At 37.3% G+C, this 19,866-nt stretch overlaps 1 protein-coding gene and 2 long non-coding RNA genes across 3 annotated transcripts in view; 1 reads left to right on the top strand and 2 right to left on the bottom strand.

The window, feature by feature from the left end:
- LOC141379086 (uncharacterized) overlaps positions 1–15,988 on the top strand; it is a 31,407-nt gene extending 15,419 nt beyond the window's left edge. Inside the window, exons 2-3 of the long non-coding RNA XR_012395065.1 lie at positions 13,743–13,822; positions 14,428–15,988. This is a non-coding gene — a long non-coding RNA (uncharacterized lncRNA). The remainder of the gene's footprint in view (positions 1–13,742; positions 13,823–14,427) is intronic.
- syt11a (synaptotagmin XIa) overlaps positions 1–19,866 on the bottom strand; it is a 50,002-nt gene that overhangs the window by 23,884 nt on the left and 6,252 nt on the right. Inside the window, exon 2 of the mRNA NM_213460.2 lies at positions 721–1,610. Within this exon, the coding sequence (NP_998625.2) occupies positions 721–1,610 (890 nt within the window). The remainder of the gene's footprint in view (positions 1–720; positions 1,611–19,866) is intronic.
- LOC141379085 (uncharacterized) lies at positions 13,651–18,094 on the bottom strand. Its single transcript, XR_012395064.1, has 3 exons — positions 17,489–18,094; positions 15,024–17,074; positions 13,651–14,979 (listed from the first exon to the last, which is right to left on the bottom strand). It is a non-coding gene; the product is annotated as an uncharacterized lncRNA (long non-coding RNA).

Here is a 19,866-nt window from a genome sequence, read left to right as displayed (position 1 = left end):
TCTATCAGGGGCCGTTGTTTTTATTTACAACACGGTTTAAATCACTCGCTCCTGTCCTCAATTTGGCAACCTGCACTTGCATTTGTTTTGATCCGGGAGTGCAATAGCTAGCTCAACCACTGGGTGTCAAACCTACATACTGCACCTTTAAGCATGTCTAAAGTGCTATTCCATCACATGGGTAATAACTGTGTGCCTGCAGTTGTAGCAGCCTTTGCTTTTGGATGCGGCAACCTTTGAACTCCAGTGAAAAAACGGTTACATCACACTTGCCCAAACAAATGAGTAATTTTACTTACACCAAAGCAGGCCAGGTTGCCATGTGTGTGCAAAGCATATGATTTGCATTTCAAATACAATCCTGCCTCCAATTTTCAGTGCTAAATTCACCCTCACACTACACCATAACATTACAACTCTTCACCTCGACAAGAAATCTCATAACCATTTAGTCTCGAAATCTCGTCACATCAACTACTAAGCAGTATTTTCATAGGGTAGTGCATCCTTAATACCATACTAATGACATGATTCGCCCATAAATGAAAATTTCTTCACCATTTTCTCACACTTAATTGGTTGTAATTTTTTTTAAATTTCTTTCTTCTGTTGAACACAAAACAAAATCTTCAATTTTGTGTGAACTATCCCTTAAATTTTAAAGCAAAGATTGAAGAGCTACACTATCCCACAATCCCACACAAGCTCATAAATGCTTACCTGTGTGTTCCTCTTGCTAATTTGCTGGGTGATGTGCGCTCTCCCCGTGCTGGGATCCACGCCTTCTAACGGCACCACTGCCTCCCCGATGACATCATCCCGTGCAAACCGATCAAAGCTGAGCACCAGGAAGTGCAGTGTAAGCTCTGGCAGCGAGCTGTATGGGACACCGTAGAAAGTGAACGTTTCGTCAAACACAGGCTCCAGAGTCTTCCTCAGAACACGCGTCTTCACCCGGTGCTTCTTCTCAGGCAGAATGGTCATCTTCACATAGGGGTCAGAGCTGCCTGCCTGTTCATCCACTGCTGGGAGCCCCTGCGCCCCTATGATAGTCACGACCAGGGCTTTCTTGGGGAAGTTGTAGTCAATAGCCAAACTGAGCGTCCCCAGAGAAGGGGAGTTGAGACTGTAAGGAGACGCCGTTTTGCTGTGAGCTTCGCTGCTGCTTCCTGAGCTGCTCTCCATACAGCAGTAGTCGGCCCGGATAGGCAGCGCCCTCTCCAGTCTAGGAGGACCCACAGGAGGGACCAGGTGGTTCATTTGTAGGTGTGTGGTACCACATTCAGGGTCTGCATCCACAAGCAGCACGTCACCGTTTCGAGATCCGCGACCCCATTCTCTCAACAAGGAGTTCGATGCAGAGCGACGTCCCACCCGCACAATCTTCTTGCTGTTGCTGAGGGTTTCAGGGTAGATGCTGATGCCTTTGAGCATGTGGATGAACTTGTAGGGGGGGTCGACGGGGGGGTCGTAGGGGCCACTGGTCAGCTTGTACGCACCTGTCATTTGACGATATCGCCTCTGACAGCATGTCCACAGGAAAACAGCCACTGTCACGGACACAACCAAGACCCCTGCACCCAGAAAACCTGCAAGCACTGGGGACACATCTGAAAGAGACAAAAACACAATTAGATCAGCTGCTGTCAAACATTTTAGCATACAGAAATAAAACACTAAAGAAAATAGACTACTGTCCAAAAATAAATGTAATGTATAAGACATTAGATTCCATGTATATTATAAACTAAATAAAAAGTATTATATTTTAAATTCCTTCAAATCTGTTGGCTGAACTGTTGGCTTGACCCTCTTAAGAAGTAATTTATTATATGCAATTGAATCACTTTTGCTGTTTTTTTTTTATTTCTCCTGCATAAATACTAATTTCTGGTTAAATAACGAAACTTTCATGTTATTTATATTTTAACTAAGACATATTTAAATAGATTTAATTGCATATTTTGTGGCTAACAACCACTTCTGGCTTGCTTAGAGGAGTTTCAACTTTGGCTCTCATGCTATTTTTTTTTTTTTTTTTTTTTGAATTGGAAAAAAAACTAAAGTAATTTATCTGGGTACAAAGAAATTCTCTGTTAAATATCAATGTGGCATATTTGGCCCCACATATTGTCCAGTGTGTAAGAAATCTTGGTGTTTTGTTTGATGAAAACATATCAGTACTGTCATTAAATCCTGCTTTTACCACCTCAGACAACTGGCTAAAGTCAAGCTATTTTTATCCTAGAGAAATTTTCAAACAGTGATTCATTCCTTCATAACAACTCATCTGGATTACTGTAACTTCCTCTATTGTGGTATTTCACAGTCTTCCCTACCTCGTTTGCAGCTGGTACAAAATGCAGCTGCTAGACTACTCTACGGCACCTGCAAGTATGAGTCAGTAACTCCTATTTTAGCTGCACTTCACTGGTTTCCCATTAAATACAGAATTGATTTTAAAATGTTATTATTTGTTTACAAAGCCATCAATAATCTTGCTCCTCTGTACCTTACGGACTTGCTCTGTCCATATGTAACCCGCACGATATAGAAACCAAGGAGATTACAATATTATACTATCAACTTTGGACCAAGTTATCAGAAGTTTAAGTTCGCTCTGGAGCCAACTTTGCAGCAAGACAAGGGAAATGATGACACAAGACAGGAATTTTTGTATCAAAATATATATGATTTTTATTGTAAATATTAGTGAGAAATTAAATAAATTAAATAAAATAACAAACTAATTATTCTCAAATTTGGACTTTGAAATGTATATTTCCCCAAATATAAAGTAATAAAATAAAATAAAGGCTTTTCACACTATGTCAAGTGTTTTCTTCACAAAAACAAAATGTAAAAGGTAAATATAAACAACTTCAGCACTCCTCAGGTAAGTAAGACCATAGTAATAATTGAAACACTTCAATTAGGAAAAAAACGGCTAGAAAATTGAACCCAGAAAATAATTTCTTGTCAGATACCAAAGTGATTCGGCTAAATGATTCACTAGTCCATCAAACAAATATGATTGGTCACCTCTTTGGTTGCGAAATGTTCAAGTTCAGTTCAATAAACTCAAATGTATATAATGCACCCGTTGCAGTGTTTTGTTTTAACACTGATTAGTAGCTCAGTTCCAGAAAAATAGAACTAAATATGACTCTGGCTTCCAGTCGTTCCTGTGTCCGATAGACGATGGAAAATATAAACTCAAATTTCCTACCAATCAGATGAATTGGGCAACACGAAATATTGGTTCCATAAAACCGGGCGGCTCGCCAGTTTCCACCAACAGCGAATGTCCTCCAAGATGGCAGAAACAAGAATACTTTGGACTTCTAGAACTCCACACTCCAAATGTCAGGTGTCAGGATCACGAACAGAGGAGATGGAAAAACAAAAACAGAGGAAAAGAACACACAAAAAAAAAACCCAACCAAGAAATATAGTAGTTATAGTTGAAGGAAAAATCACTTATGAACCAAAAAAAAATACAGCCTAATCAGATCTGTGCTTCAGACGATTCCTGTCCTTGGTCCAAACGCGATTGGGGGTTTGAGTACGGACAGTAGTATATTACAGCAACTAAATCAAGTTTCAACTGCTTGTCTTACTTCTAATTTCTCAAATTTTACAGCTATACACGACGCGGGCCGCGAGCTCGCTCCAGCTGTTCACGTTTCTCTCGTTTCACTCCTCTCTCACGTTGTGATTCTGCCTCTCTCTCAACTCAACGCGCGCAGATGACGTCATTCCGGGAGGCGGAGCTAGTATTTTTTTCACTCGCAGTTAAATAGATGCATTTAATTTTATCTGCATTCTACGATTATATAATGTTTCTTTTTTTCTTTTTGATAACATTGTGACTATTACAAAATACAAATAAAATTATTTTACATGTACTCCAGTTATTGTTCTTATTTATTTATTTGGTTAAAGGTCTTGATAAGGACTACAGTAACCTGGGTTACACCTATACCCCCTCTCATTCATTGAGATCAAACACACCTTCAAAAGCCTCTGTTATGGGTTGTGGAAAATGAGCTTCCATGCAGTGAGTAACACAGCACTTAGTAATATGAATACAAAAAAAGGTTTTATGGCCTTGCATGCATATTAGCATGTTGTTGGAGACCCCTAAAACCAAAATTTGACCTGTATTAATACAAAACAGATTTTTTTCTTTAAACAATGAGGTGATCGAGCGTTTGCAGTTGCTGGTCTTAAACTCTGGAACACTCTACCAATTCACATTAGACTTTCCCCCTCCATTTCTGTGTTAAAGTCTGTTTTAAAGACCTGTATTTTCTCTTGCTTTAAATACTCCTTGATCACTCTTTTTTATTTTTTATTTTTTTGTTAAATGTTTCTTTTATATTCTGCTTTCTTCTCTGTTTTTAGTACTCATATGTACAGCATTTTAGTCAATATTGGTTGTCTTTAAATGTGCTTTATAAATAAATATTGTATTGTAAATATTGTATTGTAAATATTTTCAACATAAATTTTATGTCAAATAATGTGCAATTTCACACTCAGCACATTGAAATAATATTTCCTTAAAACAATACAAAGGATTATTCAAATATATTAATTTAAAAATTACTTCAAAGTTAAATTTAAAAAGATTTATGTTAAAATGATTACAAAATACCTTACTGAAAAATACCTTACTGAAAAGTGTGTTGTGAAACAGCCAAGAAGGTGCATTAAATATGAAAATTATAGAAAGTCTTGGATCATTATTGAACGAGATGCTAAAGGTCAAATGGTTTTTAATGATTTATGCTAAGCTAAGCCAAAAATGCTCCTGCCAGACCTAGATATTGACTCAATGGATTAAAAATGATCAAACTCAATTATTTAACTCTAGGGTAGTTGTAAAATGAGTCTTTCCAGTTCCAGCAAAGTTTTTTTTAGCTTGCAATCTGTGTTGTTTGTAATTAGGGCTAGGCGTTTAATAAAAAAAATAATCGAAATCAACATTCAGAACCTATAATCGATCAAATTTTTCCAAGTCAATTTTTTCAATTACTTTCCCTTATACTTTTGTAGCGAACGCATGGGTGTGGTTCAGCACAGCCTTTGCGCAATTAAAAAGAAAACATAAGATTCAATAAATGCACTGTTAAATAGCATTTACAAGACATAACTATTTTAAAATCAAGTAATGCACACTTCATTCAAAAATCTTTCACTTGTAATATGTGAGTATATTGACTGTACATAACTTCAGTAAACTATGAGGGCAAAAAATAAATAAATAAAATAATCATTCATACAACTGATTGAACATGCATTTTTATATAATTTTATTGACATTTATTGTAATGATATTTAATAATAATATCAAATTAAAACTGTGAAAGAACATGTAATGCATAAATCTTTGAATATTAAGCTGTTTTTATTTTTACCACTGGAAAAAAAAAATCACACACTTCATGTTTAAATTCTGAATCCAAGACTGTAACTAAATCTAAATAAATATCTAAATAAATACTGTGAACAAATCTGTATCTTCCTAATATACTTAGAGTAGGTTGGACTGTGACCCACATTCACTCAGAGTTGTGGGTGATGTAGAGCTGGATAATGTTTTTAGAGAAAAACATCTGGTCTCAAAGTGAATTTAACAGAACATCAAACATGGCCACCGATGGCCTAAAACTGAGGTAAGAGACTGACCCAGATAGATGCAGAACAGAGCCAAACAAAGAAAAACAGCAGCAACGCGTCAGGTCATTTTTTTTGCAAATGCAAAAACACAAATATAGGAGACAAAATATCAGCAAAAGAGATTTATGGAGTATAATTACAGAGCTTGTCTGTAAGACACAAATGAAAAAAAAAGTACTTTCTAGGTACCAAAATGATCCACGGTAATGAAAAACAATTTTCGGGGAATTGCAGGATAATTCTTTCTCTTGGCTCCAGCTTGGATTTTTTTCCTGTTTAATTCATGAATGTTTGTTTCTTGCTTGTTCCACGGCCATTTGCAGCTTAATGGGGCTGATGCTGAGCGCAGCGGTTATATTTATGGTCATGGATTCTTTATTATAGTCTATGAGACGATCCGACAGTAACATTCACCTGGGTGGAGCATTTAGTGTTATTCACACAGACCCAATCCCACCACACAAGCGCCTCTTCGGTATTATTAAAACAAGAAACTGACCATGCCAACAAAATATCTGGTCATTTATATATTACAGTCATATCTGGCTCATTAGAACACATCCCCTGAAACTTTTAAATGTCAGCACCAGGCCATAACAAGCTTAACCAGATTTGGCAGGTGCTACTTTTGCCCCATGCTGGAGGGCATTCAATTAGGAAGCATCACACTGTGTGGTTCCCTCTGTCCCGACACCCTTGATAACAGACACAATATCCACAATTGGCCAAAGGCACTACACATGACTTGAGGATAACATTCTCATTACTACACGTTCAGCCTCTTTATTAAATACACTGGTTCCACTGCCGTACCGATGCAAATATCTTATCAGCCAAATTGCATGACAGTAATCAATACATTTAGGCATGCAACCATTGTCAATAATATCTGATGCTCTGAACAAGCATCAGATTATGAAAAAAAAAATTGGAGATTTTTGTAATTCTTAACATGGTTGGTATCAGACAGGCTGCTCTGACTTATTGTTTAAGTTAAAGAGCCCCTATTGTGGGTTTTTGAAAATGACCTTCCATGTAGTGTGTAACACAGCTCTAAGTGAAGTGAAATATCCAGCTAAGGCTTAAACCTGAAACTGCACAGTTTTTAAAAGTATTGATTCATCTAAAAAAAGAGTCGACTCATAATTGTTAGAATGAATCATCTTCATAACGAGTCTTTAGCCGTTTTGGCGTGACATGGCTACGAAACATAAGGCCCGCACAATTATTGCGCGCGCAAACCCGGGAAAATTTAAACCTGTGGCCCCGCCCACTAACACAGCAGCAAATACAAACAGATCCTGAAGTCATTATGAGTCATGAAGACGCTGTGCTTACCTGGATATTATTGGAAGTGTGAGGGAAAGGAGTGCTTCAGCAATCTACACGCTTACAATGGGCGATTCATTCATTTGTTAAAGGAAGGATCAGAAAAGACTACTGATTTATGAGACTTGTGAGACAAATGGACATACGATACACCATGGGTGCATGCAAAATATGGCCAGTTTTTTAGGCACAAAGTCAAACAAAGGCAGGTTGCTGCTCGCTGAGGAGGAGCACTGGTTAGTGCAACAACCCCCGGCTGGGGATGTGATCGTTGGGCAAAGCAGAGTACAGGTAAGCCCTGAGAATATATAGCACTTCACGTAAGAGCTGCCACAGCAATGAGTGCAAAAAGAAATGATCTACAGCTAAGAAGGGAGATAAGCTCCAAAATGAAAGACAATTAATGAAATCGGACCAGGCCCATGACACATTTCATAAATGTAAGTAAATGGCTTGTCTCCTTGTTTTCTTTAGCTTGCAAATTATGTATTTAATTGGGTTTTGTTATTTGTAACTGCTTACTGTATCAGGTTAACTCTTTATATTCTCATATTGTGTCTAATGCCGCATTGAAAATGCTATGCGTGCTGCTTCATTTACGGATTTAAATGCGTTTGTGTGCTTGTGTTCCACTGCCGTTTGTTGTTGCTATTGCCACCGTCAGCTGATACTACACATGTGCGGCAGTCTAGTTTCAGAATAGTTTAGCTTTTGCTGCTGTGTGGATTAATACTGAATGTGTCATAGTTAAGAATGGAGCAATATGCTGGTGTTTAACTACACTGCTTTTGTGGGTAAGGTGTCTGAATAACACTGTTGAGTAAGTTTACTATGAAGTGTGTTTCATGCGTCCGTTGCGATCGGATCCTATACCAATGTTGGCGACCCGGGCGCTTGACAAATCACGCTGGGCATTTTACTGTCTTGCGCTGAACGCTGTCGACCAATCGCAACAGGCTGTCATAGGTCCAATCAGCGCAGATTAGCTTCACACTAAGGAGGGGTTTGGGAACAAATGAATTGTTGAACGATTCATATGGTAGTCGCTGGGATAATTAAAAATAAATGCATATTATAAGACCATGAAGGTGTTTTTTGACTTTGCATGCATATCAATATGTTGTTGGAGACCCATATAACCAAAACATGACCCTTTTAATGTATAATAGGGGCTCTTTTTATATTACCTGAAGATTTGCTCTGAACAGATCATTTGAATCTGTGAATGGTTAAGTGGAGACTTGGTCTGATTAGAATATTTGATTTGGTGAGTCTTTAACTGGAGACTCACTCGGAACAAATCATTTGAATTTGAAAATCGTTACGTGGAGACAGTCACTTTTACCAGACGGTTTAAATCTGTGTATCTTTAACTAGAGACTCGCTCTTTTGAATTCAACATTTGAATTGACGTTCCATGATCCAAGAAAGTTCACAAGTGGGAATTTCTTCAAGTCAAAATAACATGGAACTACGTGTAGTGGAGTTAAAATACAATATTATGCTTTGGAACGAATAAGTTTAAAAATAAAAATATTCAGACGAAGTTGGGAAAACCCTGTTAAGTACAATAATGAAGTAACGACAGTTTACATGCACATGAACTTTAACAACATCCCAATCCTCAATAGTACAGTTTAAAAGGAGTTGGCCAACCCTTTACAGCTATAACAGCTTCAAATTTCTGGGACAACTTTTCGCAAGGTTTGGGAGTTTATGAGAATTTTGTACAGGAAGGCCTGGCTTACAGTCCCCTCTCTAATTCATACCAAAAGTTTCCCTCAGGTTGAGTTCGGGACTCTGTGCAGGCCAGTAAAGTTTCTCCATGCCAAACCTGCTCATCCATGCCCTTATGAACCTTCCATTGTTCACTGGTGTGTACATCAGATAATAAAGCTCTTCTTGTGCTAAACCAAAGACCAAGCAAATCTTGGATGCCTATAGCTATTGATTCTGCAAAGAGTTGGCAAATTGTTCATACAATGTACCTCAGCATGCCCTGACCCCTATCTTTGATTTTACATGGCCTACCACTTTTAGGTGCTGTTGTTTCGAAATGCTTCCATTTTGTTATAACAGTTACCTGCAGAATAAGCTCTGGAAATAATTCATCAATGGACTTATTGCATAGGTGGTAACATATCACTGTCCCACACTTGAATTAACTAAGATCCTGAGAATGTCACATTCGTTCACAGCATGCCAAGGTCATACCTGCCAACACTTGTTTTTCCTATTTTTGTCCCGTAATTTTACCCTCCCACTCTTCAGTTCGCGATACCCTGCAAGTCCCCCTCCCCCCAGCTCTTCAGTTCACGATCACAATATCAACCCACCTTAACACTACCACCAAACAAATCCCCACCCCCCCTCCACATTTTCAGAGACAAATGTTGGCAGTTATGGCCTTAACTTCATTCATTTGGAGGGGTGTCTGCTTTTGGCATTGTGCATATAAAATTTGAACCACTATAAAATGCAATAAATACTGATAAAGACATAGAAAGGTGGTCCTACTTACAGCAGTAGCCCAAGACAAAGCTAAGAAATCTATTTAGCGACTAGTCAACTACATCATTTGCACAGCCTTGATAACATCAAGTTAAATGGAAGTTGTATCAGCAAAGGAGCATTTCATATTGACTTTAAGAATCTCAGTAGTTCATTCTTTGCATAGCACACTCAGTTTTAAGATGGCTCGATAGATTCTCAGCCACAGGCTCCATTTTCTTTGTCATTTTCCCTCTGCTTTTTTCTGTGTCTGTATCTCATCCTCTTTCATTTCTCCGTTTACTGCCTTGACACTCTTCCCTATTCTCTTTTTTGTTAAATTCATTTCACACCCTTCCGCGCCTCTTTCATTGCCCCTCTCTACTCCCCACCACTTCTCTCATCTCTTCTTTCCTCCTGCCAAACCCTGAACTCCGAGGCCCAGGGTGGTGAAGTGTTTAGGTCGCCGTGGCAACACCAGGTCCCTGGTTCCTCCGTCATGCCAGTCAGAGCTGATTGGAATTCTGAGTTGGGCTTGGGTTCAGTGAGCTGATGAGAACAGGATGTGCTCTCCTGCCATACACAACAGCCTCCTTAAGGGGATGCCAGCCAATGGGAACACAGAAGCAAACCACATGTCCGAGCAACAAAACAAAACAATAAAATCTAGGGAGGCAATTCGTCAAACATAGTTCCTGCTGAAAACGATATAAATTAAAAAGTAGGACAGAGGAATATAGTGTTTTACTGGTGCATTGTGATGCTTAAGTGAACAGATTGTTCATTTTTAAAAAGGCATGTTTTAGAACCCTTCACTTGAATGAATTTATTATCAATTCTAATGTTAATTCATTCATTCATTCATTTTCAGCTTAGTTCCTTTATCAATCTGGGGTCACCACAGCGGAATGAACCGCCAACTTATCCAGCATATGTTTTATGCAGCGGATGCCCTTTAAGCTGCAACCCATCACTGGGAAACATCCATACACACTCATTCACACACATACACTACAGACAGTTTAGTTTACCCAATTCACCTAGACCACTTGTCTTTAGATGTTGGGGAAAGCCGATGCACCTGGAGGAAACCCATGCCAACACTGGGAAACCATGCAAACTCTACACAGAAATGCCAACAATGCTCAAGCCAGCAACCTTCTTGCTGTGAGGCGATCGTGCTACCCACTGCGCCACTGTGACGCCCAAATTCTAATGTTAAAACCGAAAAACATACAAAAAACAAGCACTTCATAACAAATGAAATACACAAATGTTTGATTATTTAAAAAATAATAATAATGACAACAAAAACCATGAATAAGATAATAAACTGCAGGACATTCTTGCTGTAAAAAATCATAAAAGCAATACTTTACAAATGCAATGTATTTGGTTTTTTTTTTGAAAAAAATTATTTCGAGTTGTTTTTTGGAATCTACATATTTATTAACTACAGTACATATAACAAGTGTTCACAGACCAGCTTTGACTCTTCAAATTATGACTGTATACATATAACATCTATGTATAATTATAGTTATAGTATAATATAGTAATAATATAATACATAATAGAGTTATAGTAACAATGTATAGTTCATATGCAAAAAAAAAAAAAAACTGCAATTTTCTTTTAAATTTAGCATTTTTCTTAGTCTTCTATATTTATGCTCAGTTATTTCACTTTAAAGGCAATGAAAATAACCTGTTCTTTGCCATAAAAGTGAAATTACTGAACCTTGACATGCAGGATTATGCGTACATGCAGGTTATATATACAGTGCTCAGCATATCTAAGTACAAATTTATCTTTTAAATACATAATTTTAATAGAAAGCTATGCAATATTATATTTGTGCACATACATTAGATTAGTCAGTACTGATGCCAAATCTGGAGCTTATCTAAAAAATAACTTACGATAATGGTCCAAAAACTAGTACACCCAAATTTATGTTACAGAACATTTTTAAATACAAATTTAAAACAGAGGAATAATCAAGAGAAGCAAAATAAAATTGAAAAAGTTAGTTGAAATTTTGTAGGTTGTAATTTTTGGATTTGAATTATCTGTCTATTTCTAAATATGTTTGGTGACTAAAATATTATTTTAATAAATGTATCTGTTAAAATATCTTGTTTTCTTTAAATGCACCAAATTACATTGCCTATATTCACTGAGAACTGGAGAAAAATGTTCTTTTTTTAAAACAGGGTGTAGGTTTCACCATGCTCTATATTCAATAAAGTTCACAAATTAGTCATTTTAAAACCAAGTATTCACTCCTAATGAGAAAGTGTTGTTCAACAAGCAAAATCTTTTCACTTCTATGTGATTAAGCTTTTTTAGGCATCTCAACATTACAGACACATATTTCCATAAAACTCTTTTTTTTTTTTGCTGAAATCTCACTAGTGTGACACCTTTCAATTTTCATGCAAGTTATCTTACTTTTCACTATAACTACTATATTTGTGTATGATGTGTAACATAACGAAAATGTGTATTAAGCTTCAAAGTGACTCTAACAAGCATGTACATGCACACACAGCAGAGCATTCATCCATTTCTGACAGGATTACTAGCAGCACATTTTGTTGCTTTAATGTAAAACATCACTAATGCTCATCTGGCCTCAATCTGAAAGGAAGATGATATGCTGCTTTACCAAAGAACTGGCCTATTACTGCAGCTCACTGACCACTTAAGAGTGACGCATGCAAGACCCTAGGATTCCTGAAAGTGATCCTGAGCATTTCTTACATTGCATAATTGCAACTAACACCAGTACCATGTTCTCTTGTTCTTTTCGCCATGTTTGAAAGCTGTGCCCGAAAGAGCTTCTGTTCTCTTATTTGTCATTGTCACAGATGTCATGAAAGCCACTGAAACATTAACATATGGCAGTCTTTCTGTCAGGACGCAGATGCAGCATCGATTGTCGTCTATCATGATATGCTTCACGAGATAGAACGATGGATTTCTTTGCATCTCAGGGCTTGTAGTCATTTATGAATTACTGCAACGCCATACATGTAATTAGATAATATCATGCTGAAATTGTATAGTCTGAAAACCAACATAAACTCCAATAAAAGATTAGTAGATTATTTAAACTGACATTTGACCATTAATGCAAAGAAATTTACATATAATGAAAAGGTAATTAAAGGTTTATTAGCTATCTTCATCAAATCAAAATTATTTTATTTGCTATTTTTATTAGTTTTTTATATAAACAATACTTTTTTAGTACACTATTGTCTGAATTTTGTACCCAATTAATCGTTCACTTTGAATAAATGGCACAAAATATCACTACTTCCTCCCATAATCTCGCTGATTTGAGGTTCAGTAATTGAGTACAGTTCAAATCCCAAAATAATAAGTAATACCATCTAGTGCTCACAACCCTGCTTTAATGAATGATTCACTGCATCATTCAAGTGATTCATTCAAACTGCTGATTCATTTACTGACTTTCTTTATGAGCACACCGTTAAGACATTGGAATAAATTGTTTATTTAGAAACAAATTCACTGCAAAATAAGACACAACAGTGCAGAAACACACACAAATGTTTGCCTCTAGATTTGTTAACCTGTATGATATTTTTTAACATACATCGTGATATTTATTTTTGTTTTCAAGATTTTGTATAGGCCATTCTAATTGCTTCTAATGCAACCCAAGCTCATTCTGAAAAAAAGTACCTCTATATACATTTCTGGAGGGAACCAAATTTGTCCCAGAAGCTACTTTTTTTGTAGCTTTTGCTTTTGTAAATCCACCAGAGGCCGCCGTGTATGCTTTTTGAGATCCCAAATTTCTCTCGTGCATGCTATTCGCGCCTGCTATTCTTGCACAATTCCACCAGTGGCCGCTGTCAACTGACTGTTTGACTGACTGAATGACTGACTGACTGATCGACTGACCCACCCTCCTCCTTTCCTGAACCCAAATAATAGTATTTTCAAAAGCACTGATTTACCAACCCACCCACTTCCATAAACCCAACCGACAATTTTAAAAAGAAATCCAGAAAAAGAAAAGCTCTCTCTGTTTTTTATCATGTTTTCAGATTTTACTACATTCTCACTGTTATTTAGTTGTTTATTTAATTTCTTTTTTTTTTTTTTTTTGGATTCTGTTTTTGTCTGTCCCACTTTCTGTCCCATTTTCTTTGTCGGACTCGAACCCCGTCATCATGGTCAACCCCTCTCTGTGTCTCTAGTCCACCGATCTCAATGTAGAGCTACTGGACAAACTGGTTACAGCGGGAAAACCATCCATACGGAGATAAGCAGTCAGCTGGTAAGCGTGAAAAGGAACGGCATCATACCACCCCGTATCGTTCATTTTAAAACCAAAATGCAGCCATACGTACTTCTGGTTACATTATTTCGGGATCTCCACAAACATATATATAGGGCTACGTTTTCAGAATGAGCCTTTGGTGTTCTAATGTCAGCTTGCATATCATTAAAAAAACAATTATAATATTCACTCACTCACTTCACGCCATGCTTTATTAGGGGTCACAACAGCCAATTTACAATTAGGATATGATGGTAGGTATCAAATATCTCACCCCCAAACAAATTTTTACATAAAAAATAAAGGAATAAACTAAGGTGAAAGACAATATTATAGTGTCAGATGGAGAAGAAAGAGCTAAGAGGGGGTTAGATTAAAAATAACAGGTAGACATGAGATTCTTGATTGAAAGCAGCATCTCTGATACAGAACTCATAAGAAATCTGTCATTCATCTGTAGCTTTAGAATGATTGCACTACACTGACACATCTAGCACAGCTGTTTAATATCATTCTTTGACACTGCTGGCTTTACATTTCCTGACATTTCACCTAAATTATTCTGGCTTCTCTTTCCCTCTTTTATATCTTTTTTTTTCCAGCGACCCCCAGCCTCGGTGGACCCGCCCTGTTTCCATCCACACAAAGACCGGACCCTCCCTGATTCAACTGGACACTGCGACCCCTGGAGAGACTCCCAATAAGATGATGTCACTTTTGGCTGCATGTTTAAAAGCCAGCTGCTCCCGTTGCTTAGAAACGACCCCTCTGAGACATGAAACACAAGGGAAAAAAATGATTTCGCCAGCTGATACACTCGCCTCTCGCTCTGGTAATTACCTTAGAAATGATAAATTACTGTCACGATTGTAGCTGAAATCTGACATGATAGTTACTAGGAAACAAGTTTCTAAATGACCTCTGAAATAACCATTAGTGGTAAATGCTAAGACTATTACTATCGATCTTCATATTTACAGTTATGGATTGAACAAACACTATAAACATCACTCACTGTTTCTGCTGGAGATATGTATGATACTTCAAATCATACTGCAAGCCGAAAAATTAATTTTCATTATATTTCAGGAAGAGGTACTTTATCAAACATCGGTGTAAAAATCCCATTGACCTATATTAAAACTTTAATTTTCCTTCAGCTTAGTCTCTATTTCAGATCTCGCCACAGCAAATGAACTGCAAACTATTCTAGTAGAATATGTTTTACGCAGCGGATGCCCTTCAAGCTGCAACTCAGTATTGGAAAACACCCATACGTACTTATTCACACACATGATGGGCAATTTAGTTTATTCAACCAATAGCGCATGTGTTTGGACGGTGGGGAATTTAGGACCACCCGAAGGAAACCCACGCCAACACAGGGAGAACATGTAAACACAGAAATGCCAACTGACCCAGCTGGGACTCAAACTACTGACCTTCTTGCTGCGACAGTGCTAATCACTGAGCCACTGTTCTGCCTGATAATAAAACAATTAACCCTAATTTATAAATATTTTAACTACTATTATAGTCTTGCTTCAGTACATCTTAAATCCACCAATTGCACTACATTTAATGTCAATTTAAATTGCCATATTAAAATTTACTTGCAATTATATGCCTAAATATTAAATGTAGCTTGCTCTTCATACCCAACCCGCTCAATAACTCAGTACACACTGGCAACTACAAAGCTACAGTCCTGTTAACCACCTATACCACCCTTGCAACCACTTATTGACACACTGAATAACTGAAATATGTTAGCAAATGCTCAAACAATAGACCAAAATATTTCAAACTATGTTAGCAAATACTAAGCCACACCCTGGTAATATCTAACCAACAGTTTTACATGCTAAAACAAAATATTTTAATAACTGCAAAACACCTTGGTTACTACCCAGTGAATATGTACAACACCCTGGCAACCACAAATAACTTGGCAACAGCCTGCAGCACTGAAATAACTAAAGGTGAGTCCCAAATCGCATACTTATGCACTATTTTACTAAATTTGGAAGTAGTGTAAGTAATGCATCCACCTTAAAATTCTAAAGTAAATAAGTACTCTTTCATTGTAGACAGGAATGTTGAACACTTCATGCACTTAAAGTCCCCAATAAATAAAAACTAACCATATGATTTTGTTATCTCACATTGCTGGTTTTGTGGTGAACAATTAATCTGTGCATGTCATTTAGAAAAAAGATTGCCCTTTTCATCTTTAATTTAAAAAAAAAATCTGAGAATACACTTCCTGTTTGTTTTCAGTTAAATTATCAGATTTATAAATTATCAAGTGATTTTCAGGTAATGGGCATGGCTAACATATTTAACTATGCCACTCCAGCTGTCAGTTTTGATAACAAACAGAAATTGTGAGCATTTTTGTCAGTTAGGTTGTACTAACTCTTCTAAAACCCCTTTCCTGATATTTCTGAATGAAATGCCTACTTTACTACATCCGTTCAGCCTGCGGTACAAAAAAACAAGCCACGCCCACTCTTTGTTCATTTAATATTTGTTTCTCTATGAACTGCGTCACAGTGTGGCATTTGGAACACAACATAAGAATACTACAAAGTCACACCCCTGGTACCCACCTATAACAACCAAGCAACCACTTAGCAACACAGTTAAGCTGTGTCCAAAATCGCATACTTCCATATTATATATTATGCTAAAAACAGTATACAAGCCGAGTAGTATGTCTAAATTTACAGAATTCGAAAAACAGTATGTGAGAAGTACCTGGATGACCTACTACTTTAGGCGAGATTCTAAATGATGCATCATGAAAGAATTCATGAATGGGAGTAAAGCTGAGTTCCATTCATCCTACTCACATTCATACTTTATAGAACTTAATTTAAATGCAGTACCTACTGAGTAGTAAGGGATGCATTTGGGATCGCTGCATTTGAACTTGAACTCACTTTATGACCTTTATACGAGGAATGAATATGAGTTGTATGAATGGAATTTACTACATTGCCAGTTATAATTTCACTCTCATTAATAAATTATCTTATGTGCTCTTATAGGATAGATAGTACTGCAAGTCTACTGCAAGAGCACTTCAGAATCTCACCGGAAGTAGATGATCATCTCGCCTACTGTTTTTCGAATACTATGGCTGTGTCCGAAATTGCATACTTCCATACTGTATGCGAGGCGAGTAGTATGTCTGAAAATGGTATGTGAGAAGAACCCGGATGACCTACTGCTTCTGGTGAGATTCTGAAGTGCACATCAATTGGACGGTACGCTATCCCATGATGCACCGCGAGAGAATTCATGAATGGGAGGGAAGCAACGCAACAGATTTGAGTAGGTCATGTGATGATGACAAAATGGCGGATCATACAATCGTACTGCTCACATTCATACTATATAGAAGGTACTTTTCTAATGGCAGAGTAGTACATTTAAATGTAAATGCAGTACCTACTGAGTAATAAGGGATTTTGGACTTGAACATACTTTATTTTGAATTTGAACATACTTTATGACCTTTAAATGTAGAATGAATAGAAGTAGAACGAATAGAATTTACTACATTGCCATTTATCATTTCATTCCCATTTATAAATGATCTGACATGGCCTTATAGGATGGTACAGCATCCACTGGATGCGCACTTCAGAATCTCACCGGAAGTAGAAGATCATGTCGCCTACTATTTTTCGAATACTATAAATTCGAACATACCACTCAGCTCACATATGTTTTTTTACATACTATATACAGTAATGAAGTGTGCAATTTCAGACCTTAAAAAGTATGAATTAGCAAATGCACAGCAACACCCTGACAACCACTGCTTAGAAACCTGATAATATTTAAAACTACATAGCAAAGAATAGTGATGGTAACTTTTACTCCCAGGGCTGTTTCTATCGAAGTTGATATTTAGCCGCACCATGTTGGTGTTTCGTAACATCTATTTTTTACGAGATGGGTCGTTAGCCTAATGCTCAACACCCAACTTGGGAGGACCAGGACATACACTACGGACAATTTAGCTTATCCAATTCACCTATAGCGCATGTCTTTGGACTTGTGGGGAAAACAGGATCACCTGGAGGAAACCCATGTAAACAAGGGGAGAACATGCTAACTCCACACAGAAATGCCAACAGACCCATCTGGGACTCGAACAAGTGACCTTCTTGCTGTGAGGCGACAGCGCTACCCACTGCTTCACCGTGCTGCCCGATGGTAACTTTTGCTAAATTTATTTTTCCCAATGTGTAAAAGATGTTGTTATTTTCAACTGAAATTGAAATTAAATTTATTAAAGTGATTCAGAATGTGCAGCAGTCGTCTCAACAAATGCTAACCAACGTCAGCAGTATGGCTCATTCCTCACCTAAAAAAAAAAAAACATTATCAGCCCTAAACACAAGCCTCTGATCATGACACACTCAATAACACGCTCCAGTGGCACAAACACACACAACTGCGTGCTAAAATTGAGTGTGTACGCGTGTGGGCACACATGATTAATAAGCCTGACAAAATTGGCCACAAATGAGAAATGATGCCATTGTCTGCAGTCTCCGCCGAGCTTGTACGGCAGGGCGGAATTCGTGATGAGTAGAAATTAAGAGGAAGCAGCGAGGGAAAATGATGAGGTTAAGAAAACAGGACAGGTGTGAATAATGACACTCAGTGCTGCTACAATTCAGTCTGTGCTCCTGCTTTTGTTTTCGCTCATGTGCCACCCGCAGGTTTTGCTCTCGGTTCAGCAGGATCACTGAGAGGTTTTCATGGGCTGCCATGTCAGGACGGCTGGCGCTGTGTATCTGCTGTCATTGGTAATATGTCAGTAGCAGCGGTGTGAGAATCAGGATCAGCAGCAGTCGTGTTGCAGAAAGACACTGTGTGCTGGATTTCGGCAGGGACAGTGAAGGCTTGTCACTCTGACAACAGTCACACGTATAAATCAAACCATTGTTCATCACTGCAGCTTCACACACCCTCCTCACACACACAAGAGACAGCGAGAGAGAGAAAAAAGACAGGCTACACTTTGCAGATGTGTGTGATAAGCTAAGATCAAATGTTGTCTAGGCGAGAACATAATTTCAAAGAGATTTAGTCTTCAAAAACAACCCTTAAAATGAATTATTAATTATAGTTTGCTCTGCAGTAAAAAAAAACTGTTGGAAAAATTGTCAGTTTTATTCCACTAAGAGAAAATACATTTTAAAAAAGGCTGCACTGTCATAACTCAATGTTGGCTCAAACAAGAGCGTAGATTTGCTTTTAATATTGGTGTGGACCTAATTTGACACAAACCCCTGCCCATTGTAAAATTGAAATGTGACTTAGTTGTAAGTTAGAGGAATGTTTGACAAAAAAAGGTAGTTTTATAAAGAATTCTGTTTACTGAGGGCTTATTTGTGCATAGTCACTAACCACTGCATCTAAACAGATTTTTGCAAGTATAATCTTGCCATTTCTGTACTTTATGCTAAATGACTTTAGATGTCCTTTTCCTCCTCTGAGCATGCAAACAGAACAGCACGTTCTATTTCAATATTTTCTGGCCTTGTGTTTATTATTTTACTAATAATCTTATGCTTCATTATATCTTTTTTTAATATATTGAGTTAAGCAATTCACTAAATGTATTAATGAAATAAACAGATTTTTTATATAATTGTTTTTGCTGTTTTTGTGAACTAAGATACATATTTAATCCTGTAAAAATCTATTAAAATCAATAGTGAAAAAAAACAATGCCTACGTTAAATTAAACATGATAATAAATTATGTAAATGTTATATAAAATGTTAATGTTATAAAAATCCTAATACAAATGTGGTTTTGGTGCTAACATTATAAAAGTGTTATAAAGTTCCCAGTACTGGGAAGAATCCATACACACTCATTCAAACTCATACACTACGGACAATTAAGTTTATTCAATTCACCTGTACCGCATGTCTTTGGACTGTGGGGGAAACCAGAACACCCGGAGGAAACTGACGCCAACACAGGGAGAACATGCAAACTCCACACAG

This window comes from Danio rerio, chromosome 19 (assembly GCF_049306965.1).
Source record: "Danio rerio strain Tuebingen ecotype United States chromosome 19, GRCz12tu, whole genome shotgun sequence".
Taxonomy (NCBI): domain Eukaryota; kingdom Metazoa; phylum Chordata; class Actinopteri; order Cypriniformes; family Danionidae; genus Danio; species Danio rerio.
The sequence above is the reverse complement of the archived record's forward strand: the minus strand, read 5'-3'. Positions and strand labels throughout refer to the sequence as shown.